Source organism: Oncorhynchus masou, chromosome 10 (genome assembly GCF_036934945.1).
Source record: "Oncorhynchus masou masou isolate Uvic2021 chromosome 10, UVic_Omas_1.1, whole genome shotgun sequence".
In the NCBI taxonomy this organism is placed as follows: domain Eukaryota; kingdom Metazoa; phylum Chordata; class Actinopteri; order Salmoniformes; family Salmonidae; genus Oncorhynchus; species Oncorhynchus masou.
Window position 1 is genome coordinate 45,999,314 of NC_088221.1, and position 22,008 is coordinate 46,021,321.

At 42.3% G+C, this 22,008-nt stretch overlaps 1 protein-coding gene across 16 annotated transcripts in view; it reads left to right on the forward strand.

Moving 5' to 3' along the window:
• The window catches only part of LOC135547680 (dedicator of cytokinesis protein 9-like), a 188,269-nt gene that overhangs the window by 68,177 nt on the left and 98,084 nt on the right, over positions 1-22,008 (forward strand). For 12 of the 16 annotated variants that reach the window (XM_064976902.1, XM_064976903.1, XM_064976894.1 and 9 more), the window contains one exon: positions 18,710-18,826. In XM_064976902.1, coding sequence (XP_064832974.1) covers positions 18,710-18,826 — 117 coding nt within the window. Of the gene's footprint in view, positions 1-11,579; positions 11,806-18,709; positions 18,827-22,008 lie in introns of those variants that run through there. The other 4 variants (XM_064976905.1, XM_064976904.1, XM_064976895.1 and 1 more) reach the window with 1 other exon arrangement.

The window sequence follows — 22,008 nt, forward strand, 5'->3', positions numbered from 1 at the left end:
GCCCTCACTGACTAGCCCTCACTGGCATCGCCCTTTAATGTGATTTAAAAGTGAGCTTGTCAGACTGGACAACAGTTGCTATCCATTGGAGCACTGCGATTGGTTGTCCAAAATTCTGCTCAGCATCACTGGGAATTACTCCTGGATAAATTGTATTACCGAGCCAAATGTATCTGTTGTTCTCCTCCTTTAGACGGTGACCTCGTTGACTTTAATCTAGTGTAGTCTTAATATCGTTAGGACCAGGTATACGACCTGTTTATTTCCAATGTCCCCTCTGTTTAAGACTACTAAGGTGGTCCGGTACGGCGTCTCGGCAAAATAAATAGCGGGGGTACTTCGTACTGGAAAAACAGTACAGTAATTCAAATAAAATGTCAAGAAAACTGTAGGCTATTACGCCACTATTTATCATTACATCATGTCAGAGGCATGACAAATGTGAAAATGGACTTGAAAACGGGTGGTATAGCCAACACTCAGAAATATGATGTGGTTCCACGAAAACATAGACATTTTGCCAAGGCAGAGATGACGAGACACGCGAGAGCAGGCAATGGACGCATAAATTCAGGCCTAATGACGATGGCCAAATGTCATTACACTTGTTGGTGGTTTGTGTAAAAGATGACTCTCTCCATTCACCACTGAAACAGGCTGCGAGAGGGTGAGCGTGCACGGGATGCCTAGTAAAGGAGGTGAAGTGATCGTTTGACAATCAGATAAAAACATCATGACACAATAAAAGGTCATCAATTTTATAAGTTAAATGACAAATCTTTACGACTAGACCCACAGAGATGGGGCGGCAGGTAGCTTAGTGGTTAGAGCATTGGACTAGTAACCGAAAGGTTGCAAGATTGAATCACTAGCTGACAAGGTAAAAATCTGTTATTCTGCCCCTGAACAAGAAGAATTTGGAAGCCTCTTGAAACTAGGAAAAATAATGTTCCCAAAGTAAACGGGCTATTTCTCAGGACCAGATGCTAGAATATGCATATAATTGACAGCATAGGATAGAAAACACGCTAAAGTTTTCAAAACTGTAAAAATATTGTTTGTGAGTATAACAGAACTGATATTGCAGGCGAAAGCCTGAGAAAAATCCAATCAGGAAGGGACTCTTATTTAGAAAGCTCTGCGTTCCTATGCGTCCCTATTGAGCATTAAAAGGGATATCAACCCGATTCCTTTTTCTATGGCTTCCCTAATATGTCTACAAACATTAGACATAGTGGTTGTAAGGGTTTTATTTTTAAAAATGAGCGTGAACGACAACATTGCGTCAAGGGTCAGGTGGTGGCTCTCAGAGTGATTTGTGAGTAATAGACAAAGGCGGTCATTGTTCCTCTCGCTCCTACTGAAAAGCCAATTGTCCTGGTTGATATATTATCAAATAGATATTTGAAAAACACCTTGAGGATTGATTATAAAAAATGTTTGCCATGTGTCTGTCGACATTATGGATCTAATTTGTAAAAATTTTCGGCGTTGTCGTGACTGCAATTTCCGGTGGATTTCTCAACAAAATGTGAACAACAAAAGGAGGTATTTTGGCTATAAAAATAATCTTTATGGAACCTAATCAACATTTGCTGTCTAACTGGGAGTCTCGTGAGTGAAAACATCCAAAGCTCATCAAAGGTAGGTAGGTGTGGCGGCAGGGTAGCCTGGTGGTTAGAGCGTTGGACTAGTAACCGAAAGGTTGCAAGTTCGAATCCCCGAGCTGACAAGGTACAAAATCTGTCGTTCTGCCCCTGAACACTTTTCCTAGGCTGTCATTGAAAATAAGAATTTGTTCTTAACTGACTTTCCTAGTAAAATAAAGGTAAAAAAAAATTAAATTAAAAAAGAGGTGTGACAATGGGGAATGCTGAATGATTTAATTTGATTGCGTTTCTGATTTCCGTGACCAAGCTTCCTGCTGCTAGCTGGACATAATACTATGCTAGGCTATCGATAAACTTACACAAATGCTTGTCTTGCTTTGGCTATAAAGCATCATTTCAAAATCTGAGATGACAGGATGATTAACAAAAGGCTGTGTTTCACTATATTTCACTTGTGATTTCATGAATATGAATATTTGCTAGTAAGATTTTTTGTCCGTTGTGCTATGCTAATTAGTGTAGTTGATGACAATTCTCCCGGATCCGGGATGGGTAGTTCTACTGACTTGCCTAGTTAAAGGTCATATAAATAATATAAGAGATCCTATTGAAATGAATAGGGATTCTACATGTAATTATATGATTAGCCACATAAACAGCCTGTGTATACATAGGAGGTCCTAAACTGGGGAGACATGAGATCTTCTTTCACCTAAGACTATAATATGATATTATCCAAGCCTAATTTCCTTATAAGCCTGCAGTCTCTCTCCTCTCTTTACCTCATCTCTGTCATCTTGTTCTACCAGTGGAAACTCTGACAGCTTCCAGTGTTATACACATGGACTGGGTGTTCTCTTGATCTAGGAATTGCCATGGACCTCACAATACGATATTAGCAATATACTTAGGTGCTGTTGTAGGGCAGCCCAGCCCCAGAAGGGACTCTTCTTATCAACTGTATGCAACAATTTGCTATGTGTTTTCTTAGGAATTCAGCATTCCCCATTGTCACACCTCTGAGAAGTAGCAGTTACATCATGTAGATCTGACAATCTGATTGGAGGTTAACTTTTTCAACAGAAGATCTCTTTGTTTCTTGGACAATTATCTTGTTTTGTCCGAGTTTAAAAGTAGAAAGGTTGCAGCCATCCACTTCCTTATGTCTGAAACAATTTTGGGGCTTCACCATGTTTCATTTTAATGTACAGCTGTGTGTCATCCGCATAGTTGTGAAAGTTAACATTATGTTTTCGAGTGACATCCCCAAGGGGTATATATATAGTGAAAACAATAGTGGTCCTAAAACGGAACCTTGAGGAACACCGGAATTTACAGTTGATTTGTCAGAGGACAAACCATTCACAGAGACAAACTGATATCTTTCCATCAGATAAGATCTAAACCAGGCCAGAACTTGTCCGTGTAGTCCAATATGGGTTTCCAACCTCTCCAAAAGAATGTGGTGACCGATGGTATCAAAAGCAGCACTAAGGTCGAGCAGCACGAGGACAGATGCAGAGCCTCGATCTGATGCCATCAAAAGGTAATTTACCACCTTCACAAGTGCAGTCTCAATGCTATGATGGGGTCTATAACCAGACTGAAGCATTTCGTATACATTGTTTGTCTTCAGGAAGGCAGTGAGTTGCTGCGCAACAGCTTTTTCAAAAAACATTGAGAGGAATGGAAGATTCGATATAGGCCGATAGTTTTTTATATTTTCTGGGTCAAGGTTTGGCTTTGTCAAGAAAGGCTTTATTACTGCCACTTTTAGTGAGTTTGGTACACATCCGGTGGATAGAGAGCCGTTTATTATGTTCAACATAGGAGGGCCAAGCACAGGAAGCAGCTCTTTCAATAGTTTAGTTGGAATCGGGTCCAGTATGCAGCTTGAAGGTTTAGAGGCCATGATTATTTTCATAATTGTGTCGAGATATAGTACTAAAACACTTGAGCGTCTCCTTTGATCCTAGGTTCTGACAGAGTTGTGCAGACTCAGGACAACTGAGCTTTGGAGGAATACGCAGTAAAGAGGAGTCCGTAATTTGCTTTCTAATGATCATAATCTTTTCCTCGAAGAAGCTCATGAATTTATTGCTGCTGAAGTGAAAGCCATCCTCTCTTGGGGAATGCTGCTTTTATTAAGTTAGCTTTGCGACAGAATCAAAAATAAATTTAGGATTGTTCTTATTTTCCTCAATTAAGTTGGAAAAATAGGATGATCGAGCAGCAGTAAGGGCTCTTCGATACTGCGCGGTAAGTCTTTCCAAGCTCATCGGAAGACTTCCAGTTTGGTGTGGCACCATTTCCATTCCAATTTTCTGGAAGGTTGTTTCAGAGCTTGGGTATTTTCTGTATACCAGAGGGCTAGTTTCTTATGACACATGTTTTTAGTTTTTAGGGGTGCAACTGCATCTAGGGTATTGCGCAAGGTTAAATTGAGTTCCTCAGTTAGGTGGTTAACTGATTTTTGTCCTCTGACGTCCTTGGGTCGGCAGAGGTACTCTGGAAGGGCATCAACTAGTCTTTGGGTTGTCTGAGAATTTATAGCTCGACTTTTGATGCTCCTCGATTGGGGTCTGAGCAGATTATTTGTTGCGATTGCAAACGTAATAAAATGATGGTCTGATAGTCTAGGATTATAGTCCAGGATTATGAGGAAAAACAATAAGATCCAAAACATTTATTCCATGGGACAAAACTATGTCCAGAGTATGACTGTGGCAGTGAGTAGGTCCAGAGACATGTTGGACAAAACCCACTTATTTGATGATGTCTCCGAAAGCCTTTTGGAGTGGGTCTGTGGACTTAATTTTTTTGTTTGTTTTGAATTTTACCCCTTTTTCTCCCAAATTTCATGGTATCCAATTGTTTAGTAGCTATCTTCTCTCATCGCTACAACTCCCGTGCTCGGGAGAAACGAAGGTTGAAAGTCATGCGTCCTCCGATACACAACCCAAACAAGCCGCACTGCTTCTTAACACAGCGCGCATCCAACCCGGTCCGATATGACTTCAGGGAACTCAGTGAGGAACGCTGCATATGGCCCAGGAGGACTGTAAACAGTAGCTATAAAAAGTGATTAGGCTGCATAGAGTTCATGACTAGAAGCTCAAAAGACGAAAACGTCGGGGGGGGGGGGGTTGTAAATTGAAATTTGCTATCGTAAATGTTAGCAACACCTCCACCTTTGCGGGATGCATGTGGGATATGGTCACAAGTGTAACCAGGAGGTGAGGCCTCATTTAACACAGTAAATTAATCAGGCTTAAGCCATGTTTCAGTCAGACCAATCACATCAAGATTATGATCAGTGATTAGTTCATTGACTATAACTGCCTTGGAAGTGAGGGATCTAACATTAAGTATGCTAATGAGCCTGAGGCTATTTTGAGATGTGACGCCAATATCACAATTCTCTTTCAATAATGGCAGGAATGGAGATCTTTATTCTAGTGAGATTGCTAAGGTGAACACCTCCATGTTTAGTTTTGCCCAACCTAGAGGCACAGACACGGTCTCAATGGGGATAGCTGAGCTAACTACACTGACTGTGCTAGTGGCAGACCCCACTAAGCTGGCAGGCTGGCTAACAGCCTGCTGCCTGGCCTGCACCCTATTTCATTGTGGAGCTAGGGGAGTTGAAGTCCTGTGTATGTTCGTAGATCAGATGAGAGCACCCCTCTAGCTAGGATGGAGTCCGTCACTCCTCAGCAGGCCAGGCTTGGTCCTGTTTGTGGGTGAGTCCCAGAAAGAGGGACAATTATCTGCAAATTCTATCTTTTGGGAGTGTTAGAAAACAGTTTTCAACAAGCGATTGAGTTGTGAGACTCTGCTGTCGATAAAACGTCCGGAGTGAAAAAGTTGAGTAAAAAAAATGTCCCCAATCACTGCCCTGGGGCATTGGGATATATATATTTTTAGACCAGAGGAAAGAGTGCCTCCTACTGACCCTCCAACACCACTTCAAGGAGCATCTGGTCTCCCATCCAGGGACCAACCAGGACCGACCATGCTTAGTGGCAAGCCCACAGTGGGATACAGGGTGGTATGCTGTTGGCTGATTGTTAGTTACCTATAGTAGAAACAAATTGATACTTGTAATCAAATATCGATTTTATATTGGCCCAAAAAAGATAGTGATTATTTAACTGTATTGGATTTTGTTCACCAGCGAGCTGCAACAAACACTCAAACTGGACAGTTGTATCTCCATCTCTTCATTCTAAGACTCAATCATGGACACTCTTACTGACACTTGTAGCTGCTTCGCGTTATGCATTGTTCACTCTACCTTTTTGCCCTTTGTGCTGTTGTCTGTGCCCAATAATGTTTGTACCATGTTTTGCGCTGCTACCATGTTGTGCTGCTGCCATGCTGTGTTGCTACCTTATTGTTGTCGTGTTGTGTTGCTACCATGTATTTGTCATGTTGTGTTTCTACCATGCTGTGTTGTCATGTGTTGCTGCCATGTTATGTTGTTGTCTTAGGTCTCTCTTGATGTAGTGTTGTGGTGTCTCTCTTATCGTGATGTGTGTTTTGTTCTACATTTTATTTTGAATCCCAGCCCCCGCAGGAGGCCTTTTGCCTTTTGGTAGGCCGTCATTGTAAATAACAATTTGTTCTTAACTGACTTGCCTAGTTAAATAAAGGTTAAATAAAATAAATAAAAATCCCACATCTCTTTTTACATTCTGGACCTAAGCACAGCGAAACAACAACAGACTTAGCTCCCTAGCTGTCTAGCTAAAGCGGGAATTGTTTTGTTTTTGTTGTTAGGATTACTTCCTACCTACAGTATGTGTGTCGTCTCCGGCCATTGTGAAGTTGCCTAGGAGGGAGTGTTTCCAGACATGCTGATAACATTAAGGCGTTTTCCGTGGCCATCTCTCTCACACTCTGACACTCTGACTGGGACAGGAGAACATTATCTAGCTATGCTCCTGCACCAACACCTTCCCTGGCAACAGGGGCTTTGTTTGACTCTGACAGCTACATTGTACACATCATTGTCCTGCTGTTTGGAACTCTAACATTTTCTGATAGAGTTACATTACATTATATTCCATAATATTCAACCTTGGCGAATATATCATGGGCATGCTGTAGAAAGGAAAATTGACCTATATATTTTTTTTATAATATAATCTTTGAGAACAAACCATCACCATAATAAAAGCTAAACAGTACGGAAAATTGAAAATTCTAAAAACAATTAATTGAACAATATTGATATAGTTGTTATGTTAAATGTTAAATAACATAGCATTAGCCATGGCAAAATGCATAGAATTGCAGGAAATTATCTTTAAAACTGCAACATTTTCTCTCAGCTACTTGGCAGAATATGTAGAATCCTTGGAAATTAGATTTAAAACTCCAAAATGTTCTCTCAGCTCTATGACTCAATGTGTAGAATTGCAGGAAATTAACGTTAAATTGCAAACATTTTTCACTTTGTAAAAAAAAACACCAATATGGGGCCTCTAAAATGTTCTACAGAATTCTGCCATGCTGACTGTGCCCATTGCCACGCCCCCTGCCACACCCTTTGCCACACCCACCACCTTAGCCCCCTTTTGATCCAGAAAAAACCCTTCTGACATAGCAGTGGTGTAGATGTGGACTGACCTGACATAGCAGTGGTGTAGATGTGGACTGACCTGACATAGCAGTGGTGTAGATGTGGACTGACCTGACATAGCAGTGGTGTAGATGTGGACTGACCTGACACAGCAGTGGTGTAGATGTGGACTGACCTGACATAGCAGTGGTGTAGATGTGGACTGACCTGACATAGCAGTGGTGTAGATGTGGACTGACCTGACATAGCATAGATGTGGACTGACCTGACAGTGGTGTAGATGTGGACTGACCTGACATAGCAGTGGTGTAGATGTGGACTGATCTGACATAGCAGTCTAAAGAGAGTGATTAGTTGAGGGTGTTTTACTATGTGCTAACCTTATCATCGATATACTGAGCTGAGGAAAAGTCACAATGAAAAGACTGCTAATCATTGCACAATTTGATAACTGTCCTCTAGTTCCAGATGCAGTGTGATAGGCCCTACAATGTCAATTTTCCTCATATTTACCAAAATAGATAACACGGTGATTCAGTGATGATGCAGAATGAAACTCAATAAAAGTCTAGGGCTGATATAGATCATTTAAACAGAGGAAGCAACTCTGGATGGCAATGAAGGGAAGAAGTAACGATGAAACACAAAGAATACTGAAGCAGAATTCTGTCCCTTTCTCTGATTTTGTGCATCATCACACTATCAATCATATTCAGTATCTTCAAGACACAGCTAAACCTTATGGATGCAAATTGAAAAACAGCCATATTTGTTACTTACTCTGCACCTTGATAATGTTATGACAAAGACCAGGTATACTGTAGCAATAATTTATTAGGGAATAGTATAGCCTAGTATGATAATAATAAGAATATAATAAGAATTTACTATGGAACAGTTGCCTGGTTCTACATGGTTCTATATGGTTCTATATGGTTCTACATGGTTCTACATGGTTCTACATTTACATTACATTTACATTTAAGTCATTTAGCAGACGCTCTTATCCAGAGCGATGAATTACCTTCTGAAAAACAGCCACTTTTGTTTAAGTCATTAAGGGGGGGGGTGGTTTTTGTCACTACATGACTCCGGATATGTGTTATTTCCTATAGTTTTGAGTTTGTCTTCACTATTATTCTACAATGTTCTACATGGAAAATATTCTCAAAATAAAATAATCAAAACCATTGAATGAGTAGTTTTGATGTGTCACAATTATTTGACTGGTAGTACAAAATCAATCAAAACCATTGAATAGTAGGTGTGTCCAATCTTTTGACTGGTATATATATATATAACTACCCGGTTAGGGATTAGAGCAGATGTCTTGTTTTGTCTTGTCTTGATTCACTGTGTCCTGGGTGCTGTGCTCGTCTCAATGACTGTGTCCTGGTGCTGTGCTCGTCTCAATGACTGTGTCCTGGGTGCTGTGCTCATCTCAATGACTATGTCCTGGGTGCTGTGCTCGTCTCAATGACTGTGTCCTGGGTGCTGTGCTCGTCTCAATGACTGTGTCCTGGGTGCTGTGCTCGTCTCAATGACTGTGTCCTGGGTGCTGTGCTCGTCTCAATGACTGTGTCATTGCTGTTCAAGAATTGTTGACATCATGCTAATTTGTAAATGTCACAATCGATATAAACAGCACAGTAATTAATTTGGATTCCTCTGAGACCGTGACACAGTAAACAAGTGGGTGTTTGAAAGCATGTCTGGTGACATTCCTCATGGAGTTGTGGCGTGCAGGAGGAGTAGCTAGATTACTGTACTTGGTCGCGAGTTAGTTGTTTGCTACGAGAGTCAACATCCAAACAAGACTTTTGTCACTAATATGTGGTGGGATGGACCTTGCATTACATCAGCAAACGGGTAGATCTTATACATACTGTATAACATAATGAACAATGTACAGCCTTAATGTTGGCCTATAAAGACTTGTCATTCATCGGTTTGTTAGTCGTACGAGTGATGACAGTCTCGCACCAAAGGCACATTGCAGACATTGTTCACCAGAGACAGGAACTCAGATGACTCATCGCTGCTCTGTGAAACCTAGAGAGAGCTGCCACTGTTTTCCCTCAGGAAGAGACAGACATGTAACTCATTCCACTGTGATGTTCCCCAGTCCCCTTCTCTCTGAGTCTCCGTGTCGCCAACCTGGGAGGGGGGGGGGGGGGTGAAGCTGGAGGAAGGTTGTGTATTTCAGGGCCTGGGGTTCCAGCATGTGAGTGGTCTAGTGGGAGACGGGGGGTTATGCCTTGGGGACGGGGGTTCTGTGTACAGAGGCCAGTGGGTTGCAGGGGGACGGGGGTTAAGTGTGGGGACAGGGGGGCGGAGTTTGAGTGTTCGGGCAGAGGGGCAGTGGTAGGGGAACAGCTGTAGTCCTCACCGAGGTCCTGCCCCCTTGCGTTGAGCTCAGACACAAGTGTGAAAAGGTAACATCCTCCCTGCTGTGGCCAATTGAGGAATCTGGAGGGTCGAACCTACTTGGAGGTGGGTTAGCACTTGAAATGCCCCTCTGGTAGATGGATGATTAACAACCAGAGGCTTTTGCAGACAGAAGACAAGCCTAATCTCTCTCTGGGGCCCCGGTGAGACCCCATGACCACCAGGAAGCAGAAAGAACACATAAAGATCTACAGCTCAGAGCTACATACAGTGGACAGATAGATACAAATTGAACTGTTGACCTTGTTGACTCTATAGATGCAATCATACTGTATATCTGGAGATTTTCATAAGGTGTGCGTCTTCACTTTCAGACTGAGTTTTAATCCGTTTCAAACTGAGTTTCAATCAGTTTCTAACTGAGTTTCAATCAGTTTCTGAGTTTCAATCAGTTTCTAACTGAGTTTCAATCAGTTTCTAACTGAGTTTCAATCAGTTTCTGAGTTTCAATCAGTTTCTAACTGAGTTTCAATCAGTTTCTAACTGAGTTTCAATCAGTTTCTAACTGAGTTTCAATCAGTTTCAAACTGAGTTTCAATCAGTTTCTAACTGAGTTTCAATCAGTTTCTGAGTTTCAATCAGTTTCTAACTGAGTTTCAATCAGTTTCTAACTGAGTTTCAATCAGTTTCTAACTGAGTTTCAATCAGTTTCTAACTGAGTTTCAATCAGTTTCTAACTGAGTTTCAATCAGTTTCTAACTGAGTTTCAAAGTTTCAAACTGAGTTTCAATAGTTTCTGAGTTTCAATCAGTTTCTAAATGAGTTTCAATCAGTTTCTAACTGAGTTTCAATCAGTTTCTAACTGAGTTTCAATCAGTTTCTAAATGAGTTTCAATCAGTTTCTAACTGAGTTTCAATCAGTTTCAAACTGAGTTTCAATCAGTTTCAAACTGAGTTTCAATCAGTTTCTAACTGAGTTTCAATCAGTTTCAAACTGAGTTTCAATCAGTTTCAAACTGAGTTTCAGTCAGTTTCTCACTGAGTTTCAATCAGTTTCAAACTGAGTTTCAATCAGTTTCAAACTGAGTTTCAATCAGGAGAAAAGAGTTTGGTGTTTAGATGGCAGATTATGTGGGTCAGGATTTGGTGTTAAAATGGCAGATTATGTGGGTCAGGATTTGGTGTTAAAATGGCAGATTATGTGGGTCAGGATTTGGTGTTAAAATGGCAGATTATGTGGGTCAGGATTTGGTGTTAAAATGGCAGATTATGTGGGTCAGGATTTGGTGTTAAAATGGCAGATTATGTGGGTCAGGATGTGTGAAAAATGGCTACAAACTCAATCTGGGGAGTTGATTCTAGTTGATAACTGATGTTGACATGGGGAAAACCACTTCTCATCAGTTCTGCTGATGTATAAGTGTGTTCCATCACAGATAGGAATTCTCTAGATGTTTGTCAAATTCCTTGAATAAATGACAATGTATGTCGATGGAAGTACACTATTCTAGTCTCCCTTTCTATTATAGTCTTACTTCTCTATGTTATTCTCCATGCTGAAATGGGAAGCAGTTCTATTTACAGCTGTTGGACTGGACAGTCCCTTGAACTAGAAGACCAGTGGAATGGAAGGTGTCATCTTTGTCTGGCGTTGCCAGTCCGTGTCATTAAAGTCCAGGTTGGAAGCTGAGGGGTCAGATGACTGTAGGTGGAGGAGAAGGAAGAGGTGTGTGTGTGTGTGTGTGTGTGTGTGTGTGTGTGTGTGTGTGTGTGTGTGTGTGTGTGTGTGTGTGTGTGTGTGTGTGTGTGTGTGTGTGTGTGTGTGTGTGTGTCTGTGTCTGTCTGTCTGTCTGTCTGTCTGTGTTTGTGTGCGAAGGCTGTAACTCCCCCAGGAAGGCAGGCAGCTGAGTGTGGGAGGGGCCGTCTCTCTCCGTAGCCTGGGTGTGAGTCTAGGACTGGGAGGCTCAGAAATTCAGACACAGAGTGGTCTGAGAGAGAGAGCTATAGGGGCGCAGGAGAACTTCCCTACCTTTACCCTCCGCTGGACATGCTGGCTACCTGTTGCTGCTCTTTGGGATCTAGTGAGGACATTTGTGTCCACAGCTGTTGACAATGCAAGGAAGGGCTAACAAAGCCCCTAAGAAGGAGCTGGTGATTGACTCTCCCCAGCAGTACAAGAGTTTGGCTGGAGCCGAGGTGGAGGCAGTACCGCAGGTGGTGGTAAGTTACGGAATGAGGGGATAACCTAGCAATGGTTTCAGCTGAGACACTAAAAGTGACTTTAGTAGTTGGCTGAATTTCTTTACCACATGTTTTGGGTTGGAAACTTTAAGTGGTAGCTGAAATGGTTGTGCTACTTCATCACATTTCAGCAGTGCTTGACGATATTGTTTACAGTCAAATATCTGTAGCACTCAATATTCCTTGTTTGGTGTGTTGTAGCATAACTGTTGTGATGTCAGGCGTCTGGAACTCTTGTGGCCTTGTCAGAGCAGCTTCATGACTAGTCTGGAACCTCTGAACTGGCCTTGTTCTGCTAGCAGCTTCATGACTAGTCTAGACCTCTGAACTGGCCTTGTTCTGTTAGCAGCTTCATGACTAGTCTAGACCTCTGAACTGGCCTTGTTCTGTTAGCAGCTTCATGACGAGTCTGGAACCTCTGAACTGGCCCTGTTCTGCTAGCAGCTTCATGACTGGTCTAGAACCTCTGAACGGGCCTTGTTCTGCTAGCAGCTTCATGACTAGTTTGGAACCTCTGACCTGGCCTTGTTCTGTTAGCAGCTTCATGACTAGTGTAGAATGGCCTTGTTCTGCTAGCAGCTTCATGACTAGTCTAGAACCTCTGAACTGGCCTTGTTCTGTTAGCAGCTTCATGACTAGTCTAGAACCTCTGAACTGGCCTTGTTCTGTTAGCAGCTTCATGACTAGTCTAGAACCTCTGAACTGGCCTTGTTCTGCTAGCAGCTTCATGGCTAGTCTGGAACCTCTAAGCTGGTCTTGTTCTGCTAGCAGCTTCATGACTAGTCTGGAACCTCTGAACTGGCCTTGTTCTATTAGCAGCTTCATGACTAGTCTAGAATGGCCTTGTTCTGCTCGCAGCTTCATGACTAGTCTAGAATGGTCTTGTTCTGCTAGCAGCTTCATGACTAGTCAAGAACCTCTGAACTGGCCTTGTTCTGCTAGAAGCTTCATGGCTAGTCTGGAACCTCTAAGCTGGCCTTGTTCTGCTAGCAGCTTCATGACTAGTCTGGAACCTCTGAACTGGCCTTGTTCTATTAGCAGCTTCATGACTAGTCTAGAATGGTCTTGTTCTGCTAGCAGCTTCATGACTAGTCTAGAATGGTCTTGTTCTGCTAGCAGCTTCATGACTAGTCTAGAACCTCTGAACTGGCCTTGTTCTGCTAGCAGCTTCATGACTTGTCTAGAACCTCTGAACTGGCCTTGTTTTATTAGCAGCTTCATGACTAGTTTAGAATGGCCTTGTTCTGCTAGCAGCTTCATGACTTGTCTAGAATGGCCTTGTTCTGCTAGCAGCTTCATGACTAGTCTGGAACCTCTGAACTGGCCTTGTTCTGCTAGCAGCTTCATGACTAGTCTAGAATGGCCTTGTTCTGCTAGCAGCTTCATGACTAGTCTAGAACCTCTGAACTGGCCTTGTTCTGTAGAACATCCGTTTATATGGTGAGTAGAATGGCCGTTTCTATGGTGAGTAGAACGGCCGTTTCTATGGTGAGTAGAACTACCGTTTCTATGGTGAGTAGAACGGCCGTTTCTATGGTGAGTAGAACGGCCGTTTCTATGGTGAGTAGAATGGCCGTTTCTATGGTGAGTAGAACGGCAGTTTCTATGGTGAGTAGAACGGCCGTTTCTATCAAAAGGCTACATCTTCCCAGAGGCACTAGTTGTTAATAAGGAATAGTTGCCCTTCTGTTTCAAATCATATGCACTATTTAACCATGTTGTCACCGAGCCACACTACCCATGGTTTGTGGTAAGTCTCTGGTTGCCCTCATGTAATATTATAATATATGCCATTTAGCAGGCGTTTTTATCCACAGCAACTTACAGTCATGCGTGCGCACATTTTACGTATGCTAGTCCTGCAAATCGAACCCACTGCCTGGTGTTACAAGCACCATGTTCTACCAGCTGAGCTACAAAGAACCACTTGACCTACTATCTCAGAGATGAAAATACAGTACTGTACTGTGGTGTGGTGTGCTGTACTGTGCTGTGCTGTGCTGTACTGTGGTGTGCTGTACTGTACTGTACTGTACTGTGGTGTGCTGTGGTGTGCTGTGCTGTGCTGTACTGTGGTGTGCTGTGGTGTGCTGTGCTGTGCTGTACTGTGGTGTGCTGTACTGTACTGTACTGTGGTGTACTGTGCTGTGCTGTACTGTGCTGTTCTGTGTTGTGCTGTACTGTACTGTGCTGTACTGTACTGTGCTGTGCTGTACTGTGGTGTGCTGTGGTGTGCTGTACTGTACTGTGCTGTACTGTACTGTGCTGTACTGTGGTGCACTGTGGTGTACTGTACTGTGCTGTGCTGTACTGTGCTGTTCTGTGTTGTGCTGTACTGTACTGTGCTGTGCTGTACTGTGCTGTGCTGTACTGTGCTGTGCTGTACTGTGGTGTGCTGTGGTGTGCTGTACTGTACTGTGCTGTACTGTACTGTACTGTACTGTGGTGTACTGTGCTTTACTGTGCTGTGCTGTACTGTTCTGTTCTGTGTTGTGCTGTACTGTACTGTGCTGTACTGTACTGTGCTGTGCTGTACTGTGGTGTGCTGTGGTGTACTGTGCTGTGCTGTACTGTGCTGTTCTGTGTTGTACTGTACTGTGCTGTGTTGTGCTGTACTGTGCTGTGCTGTACTGTGGTGTACTGTGCTGTACTGTACTGTGGTTTGTACTGTGCTGTGCTGTACATAATTTCATCATGTGGACAGTGGGAGGCAGGTTGACAATAGGCAAATCAAAACACATTTTATTTGTCACATGCGCCGAATACAACAGGAGTAGACCTGAACTTGAAATGTTTACCTACAATCCCTTAACCAACAATGCAGTTCAAGAAATAGAGTTAAGAAAATATTTAATAAATAAACTAAAGTTTTTTAAAAAGTAATCAAAACAAAAAAGTAAAAAAAAAATGACATTACAATAACAAGGCTATATACAGGGGTCACCGGTACCGAGTCAATGTGCGGGGTACAGGTTAGTCGAGGTCATTTGTAAAGTGACGATGCATAGGTAATGAACAGCAACAGGTAGCAGTAGTGTAAAAACAAAGGGTGTGTCAATGTAAATGTCTGGTGTGTGTGTGTGTGTGTGTCTGCTGTGTGTGTGTGTGTGTGTGTGTGTGTGTGTGCGTGCGTGCTCGTGCGTGGCGTCACAACTGTGTGCGTGTGTGTGTGTGTGTGTATATTCATGCTTGGATAAGCCAGCACTCTTCTGAAGAATGTCTGATAATGCCCTCACAGGCTAGGAGCAGATAAAGACACCCTTTCCTCACTGTCGTGCACTTGTCCAGTGGACTGTGACTGTGAAAGGGACAAAAACAGGGATCATAATGCCAGTCAACACTAAAGGTGCTGACTGTGTTATTTCATGGCCTGTATTGCAAAACATCTTAAAACTGGTCCATTAACAAGACTCTCCCTCTGAGATCATCAAACTAGATGCAACTGTACTGCTGATCAACCCAAAGTCCTGGTCTCTACCGGAGCTGTTGAGAATGTATAGATTTAGCTCGTCTCAAGCTGTTGAGAATGTATAGATTTATGTGTCTTCAAGTTGTTGAGAATGTATAGGTTTAGCGCACGTCTCAAGTTGTTGAGAATGTATAGGTTTAGTCGTCTCAAGTTGTTGAGAATGTATAGATTTAGTCATCTCAAGCTGTTGAGAATGTATAGATTTAGTCGTCTCAAGTTGTTGAGAATGTATAGATTTAGTCGTCTCAAGTTGTTGAGAATGTATAGATTTAGTCGTCTCAAGCTGTTGAGAATGTATAGATTTAGTCCTCTCAAGTTGTTTGAGAATGTATAGGTTTAGTTGTCTCAAGTTGTTGAGAATGTATAGATTTAGTCATCTCAAGCTGTTGAGAATGTATAGATTTAGTCGTCTCAAGCTGTTGAGAATGTATAGATTTAGTGTCTCAAGTTGTTGAGAATGTATAGGTTTAGTCGTCTCAAGTTGTTGAGAATGTATAGATTTAGTCATCTCAAGCTGTTGAGAATGTATAGATTTAGTCCCTCAAGCTGTTGAGAATGTATAGGTTTAGTGCACTTGTCAGTGGACTGTTGTTGAGAATGTATAGATTTAGTCGTCTCAAGCTGTTGAGAATGTATAGATTTAGTCGTCTCAAGTTGTTGAGAATGTATAGATTTCCCTCTGAGATCTCAAGCTGTTGAGAATGTATAGATTTAGTCGTCTCAAGTTGTTGAGAATGTATAGGATTTAGTCGTCTCAAGTTGTTGAGAATGTATAGATTTAGTCATCTCAAGCTGTTGAGAATGTATAGATTTAGTCGTCTCAAGCTGTTGAGAATGTATAGGTTTAGTCGTCTCAAGTTGTTGAGAATGTATAGATTTAGTCGTCTCAAGCTGTTGAGAATGTATAGATTTAGTCGTCTCAAGTTGTTGAGAATGTATAGATTTAGTCGTCTCAAGTTGTTGAGAATGTATAGATTTAGTCATCTCAAGTTGTTGAGAATGTATAGATTTAGTCATCTCAAGCTGTTGAGAATGTATAGATTTAGTCGTCTCAAGTTGTTGATAATGTATAGATTTAGTCGTCTCAAGTGTTCTGTGCCTCTATGACCACTATGTTTTGTTACTGCTTGATGAGTGGATGTCTGAACTGTGCCATATCGTATTGTAACGAATCTCCTCTTTGTCTGAGGAAGAGTAAGAAGGTTCGGACCAATATGCAGCGTGGTAAGTGTCCGTCATAATTTATTGACTGAACGCACAAAAACAAAATAACAAAGTGAAATGGAAGACAGGAAACAGTCCTGTAAGGTGACATACACTCAACAGAAAACAACCACCCACAAACAAGAGTGGGAAAACAGGCTACCTAAGTATGGTTCTCAATCAGAGACAGCGATTGACAGCTGATTGGAACCATACCAGGCCAAACACATAGAAATACCAAACATAGAACAAAACCATTGAATGCCCACCCCAACTCACGCCCTGACCAACCTAAAATAGAAACATACAAAAGGAACTAAGGTCAGGATGTGACACGTATACACTACCATGATAATACCACCAACATTACCATATAGCAAAGTCCCTTGTGTTTCAGTGAATTCATATAGTTCGATGGACATTGTCATCGTCAGTGATGGATGTGGTCTGTAGCAGCACAATGGGGTATCTTATGTAACTCCACTGCCTGCTGTGGTACAGCTTGTCCAAGCAGAAGACATTACGTGAGACGCAAAAGCTACAGTTGATTCCCTCTGGAATGAAATCTACATTCTTATCTGCTTAAGGCCTGATGTTGATATGAACAACAATGCGTCACAATTCTGTTTTTAAAATTCTTCAGAAAGTTGATTACATAACAGTTCGATGTTTTTAGCTAACTGTAATCATATCAATCAGAAAACCAGATGGTTTGGACGGTGAGGTTCAAACATTCATATATAGATATCATGTGTGTTTTCTAAACATTAAATAGTGTAGCTCTTACCCATGGTGTTGAGTTGTAACGTGTCCTTAGTGACGGGACAGAGCTGTGTGTTAGCTGTCAGAGAGTGACATGATGTCATAATGATCCTGCCTTCCATCAGAGCTGTGTGTTAGCTATCAGAGAGTGATTTCATAATGTTTCTGCCTTCCATCAGAGCTGTGTGTTAGCTGTCAGAGAGTGACATGATGTCATAATGATCCTGCCTTCCATCAGAGCTGTGTGTTAGCTGTCAGAGAGTGATGTCATAATGATCCTGCCTTCCATCAGAGCTGTGTGTTAGCTGTCAAGAGAGTGATGTCATAATGATCCTGCCTTCCATCAGAGCTGTGTGTTAGCTGTCAGAGAGTGATGTCATAATGTTTCTGCCTTCCATCAGAGCTGTGTGTTAGCTGTCAGAGAGTGATGTCATAATGTTTCTGCCTTCCATCAGAGCTGTGTGTTAGCTGTCAGAGAGGGATTTCATAATGTTTCTGCCTTCCATCAGAGCTGTGTGTTAGCTGTCAAGAGAGTGATGTCATAATGTTTCTGCCTTCCATCAGAGCTGTGTGTTAGCTGTCAGAGAGTGACATGATGTCATAATGTTTCTGCCTTCCATCAGAGCTGTGTGTTAGCTGTCAGAGAGTGACATGATGTCATAATGTTTCTGCCTTCCATCAGAGATGTGTGTTAGCTGTCAGAGAGTGATGTCATAATGTTTCTGCCTTCCATCAGAGCTGTGTGTTAGCTGTCAGAGAGTGACATGATGTCATAATGTTTCTGCCTTCCATCAGAGATGTGTGTTAGCTGTCAGAGAGTGACATGATGTCATAATGTTTCTGCCTTCCATCAGAGATGTGTGTTTGCTGTCAGAGAGTGATGTCATAATGTTTCTGCCTTCCATCAGAGCTGTGTGTTAGTTGTCAGAGAGTGACATGATGTCATAATGATCCTGCCTTCCATCAGAGCTGTGTGTTAGCTGTCAGAGAGTGACATGATGTCATAATGATCCTGCCTTCCATCAGAGCTGTGTGTTAGCTGTCAGAGAGTGATGTCATAATGATCCTGCCTTCCATCAGGGAGCTAGTAAAGGCGGATGTGTTCTCTGTGGGCGGCTGCAGGCTGCAGCCCTCATAGGGTTGTCACTAACAGATAGCATGTGTGAGAAGGGCCCCAGCAGCTACAGATTCTCTGAGCTCAACTTACAATACTGACTGCGCCCCAAAGTGTATTACTTTTGACCAGGGCCCAAGTTCACTTCTTAGCTCTCCCTTTGAAGTCCACAGTGAGACTCAGCCAACTTTATGTTGTGTGTTAGAGTTGAGAAAGTCCTCCCTAAAAGAGATATCCACCTTTTCAAAGCACTCCTCTGGTCGGCTTTGAAAACAGCATGTTGTCTGTGTAAATACCTGTATATTAACAGCATGTTGTGTCTATGTGTTCCCCAGGTGAAGCCCAAAGTTATCGAACCCCTGGACTATGAGACTGTTCTTGTCCAGAGGAAGACCCAGATTCTCAGTGATGTCCTCCGGGACATGCTGCAGTTCCCCCAGGAGGACTTCCAGGTGAGTCACCTCTGGCCTTCTGACCTGGCACCAGAACCAGGCTCAGATACCATTAGTGTGTCCCGCATGGCGTCCTAGCGGTACCGGATTCAAGTCCAGGTCCAAAAGGCTCCTTAACAGCTTCTACCCCCAAGCCATAAGACTGCTGAACAATTCATGAATGGCCACCCGGACTATTTACATTACCCCCCCGCCCTTGTTTTTACATTGCTGCTACTCGCTGTTTATTATCTATACATAATCATTTTACCCATACCTATTTGTACATATTACCTCAATTACCTCGACTAACCGGTACCCCCTGTATATAGCCTCGTTATTGTTATTTTATTGTGTTACTTATTTATTGTTTATTTTTTACTTAAGTTTATTTATTAAATATTTTCTTAACTATTTTTCTTGAACTGCGTTGTTGGTTAAGGAGATTGTAAGTAAGCATTTCACTGTAAGGTCTCCACCTGTTGTATTCAGCGCATGTGACAAATCAAATTTGATTTGATATTCCTTATATAGTCCTCTGTTCTTGAGCAGGGTTTAGAGATTACCAGACTGTCACGCCCTGGTCTTATTATTTTGTGTTTTCTTTATTATTTTGGTCAGGCCAGTGTGTGACATGGGTTTATTATGGGGTGTGTTTTGTCTTGGGGTTTTGTAGGTATCAGGATGGTGTATTAGTAGGGTTATCTAGAAAAGTCTATGGTTGCCTGAAGTGGTTCTCAATCAGAGGCAGGTGTTTATTGTTGTCTCTGATTGGGAACCATATTTAGGCAGCCATATTCTTTGAGTGTTTCGTGGGTGATTGTTCCTGTCTCTGTGTTAGTCTGCGCCAGTCTGCGCCAGTCTAGGCTGTTTCGGTTTTCGTTTCTTGGTTTTGTATTGTTTGTGTTTATTCGTTATTAAACATGTATGAAAATTACTACGCTGCATTTTGGTCCGATCCTTGCTACACCTCGTCGTCAGAGGAGGAGATAGAAGAAAACCGTGACACAGACAGAATAGAACACCATTTGACTAGTCTGCTACAGAATAACTGTCCCGAGTAGTCAGTGAGGTAAGGATGGATATAATTTATTGCTGACGGTAAACAATCTGTCAATGTTGATAAGATCTTGATAGTTTCCATTATAGTGTACCATGTTGGATAATTGCTATCAACTTAATGTAATCTATCAACATAAAATGAAATAAAATTATATTTGTGACATGCGCCGAATACAACAGGTGTAGACTTTTCCCTGAAACGCTTGCTTACGAGCCCTTCCCAATGATGCAGTTTAAAAATAAAATGGTAACATATGCTGCTATATTCAGGGAGTAGCAGTACCAGATCATTGTAGAGTTACATACAGGGAGTAGCAGTACCAGATCATTGTAGAGTTACATACAGGGAGTAGCAGTACCAGATCATTGTAGAGTTACATACAGGGAGTAGCAGTACCAGATCATTGTAGAGTTGCATACAGGGAGTACCAGTACCAGATCAATGTACAGGGTATTAAAGGTATTTGAGGTAGATGTAGGCAGAGGTCCAGTCCCAGGGGCCATAGCTTGGTGATGAGCTTAGAGGGGACTATCGTGTTGAACGCTGAACTGTAATCTATGAACAGAATTCACACATAGTTATTTCCCCTCTTGTCCAGGTGGGAGGTTGTTTGTTTATGACCCCATACAGTTAGTTGAGTGCCAGAGTGGTGTTGGCTTATGGAGGGATGAAGACAGTCGTGACCATTATGGATGAGAACTCTCTTGGTAGATAAAAGGGTCTGCAGCTCACCATGAGGTGTTCTATATCAGGTGAACAAACGCACAAGATTTCCTTCACACTTGAAGCAGCACACCAGTTGTTATGTATGAACAAACGCACTCCACCTCCTTTCGACTTCCCGAAGCCGCCACCCCATCCTGCCACTGGTGCATAGTGTCATCATCCAGCCATCATCCCATCCATCCTTTCTGCCTTCCACGTGCATGTTTTGGTTGTCGTGTTTATTGTGATTTCATGCTATTTCAGTGTGTCCCAGCCAGGCCCATGTTGCCAGAGTACGGTGAGGTCATTCACAGAGGCCTACCTTATGTTCACATCCCTGCTTCACACTTTAGAGGTCAGGGGTCGTCTGTTTTGTTGAGATAGGGCCCAGCCCTTCCTTACACTATCTCGAGGCCCATTCAGCAGGACTTAGCCCATGTCACCCTCTCAAACTTTCCATCGCTACACGACACATTATGAAATGGGAATCTGGCCTGGCAGAAGTGCTTCAGGAAGTGAGACCTCTTTGGAAGATGCTCTTTAACAGTGACAGGAATGGCATCCTGTATCAGCAAAACATGACCCTTCCTCACTGTCTCACGATCCAACGGATCTGTTTTCTCGCTCGTCTATTGAGAAGGTTCCTTTTTTTCCAGAAGCCGTAATGTTTTTTTTTTTTAGATATTTTCCTTAGGATATAGCTATGTTGAAAAATAAACATTTGAAAGGAAAAGCTCAATTTCCTAGATTTATTCAGCGGGTTAACAGTTTTTTTTTTGTGTTTTTTTTTTGCTTTATGGCCAAAAAATAAGAATACTCACTGGACTCGTGGACTATCAAGCTATCCAATTTCTCAGTCAACAGTGGAACTCTCTGCTCTGGCCATGACATACGAGTCCTGCTACAAGCGGTGTGTTGTGAAGGGAGTGACAGGTGATGACATCTGAAGACATCGTGACTGAGCCCCAACATTTGTTTAGGTCAGATGACTCTCCAAACTTTTATTCTTCTTTATTCGAGTGTTTTATCCGGTAGTATGTCAAGACTTTTAAATTGTGTGCATTCAGTATTATAGGCAGGTAAAGGGGGAATTCAGTATTATAGGCAGGTAAAGGGGGATTCAGTGTTATAGGCATGTAAAGGGGGGCTTCAGTGTTATAGGCAGGTAAAGGAGTCATTCAGTATTATAGGCAGGTAAAGGGGGGATTCAGTATTATAGGCAGGTAAAGGGGGATTCAGTATTATAGGCATGTAAAGGGGGGATTCAGTATTATAGGCAGGTAAAGGAGTCATTCAGTATTATAGGCAGGTAAAGGGGGATTCAGTGTTATAGGCATGTAAAGGGGGGCTTCAGTGTTATAGGCAGGTAAAGGGGGGATTCAGTGTTATAGGCAGGTAAAGGGGGGATTCAGTGTTATAGGCAGGTAAAGGAGTC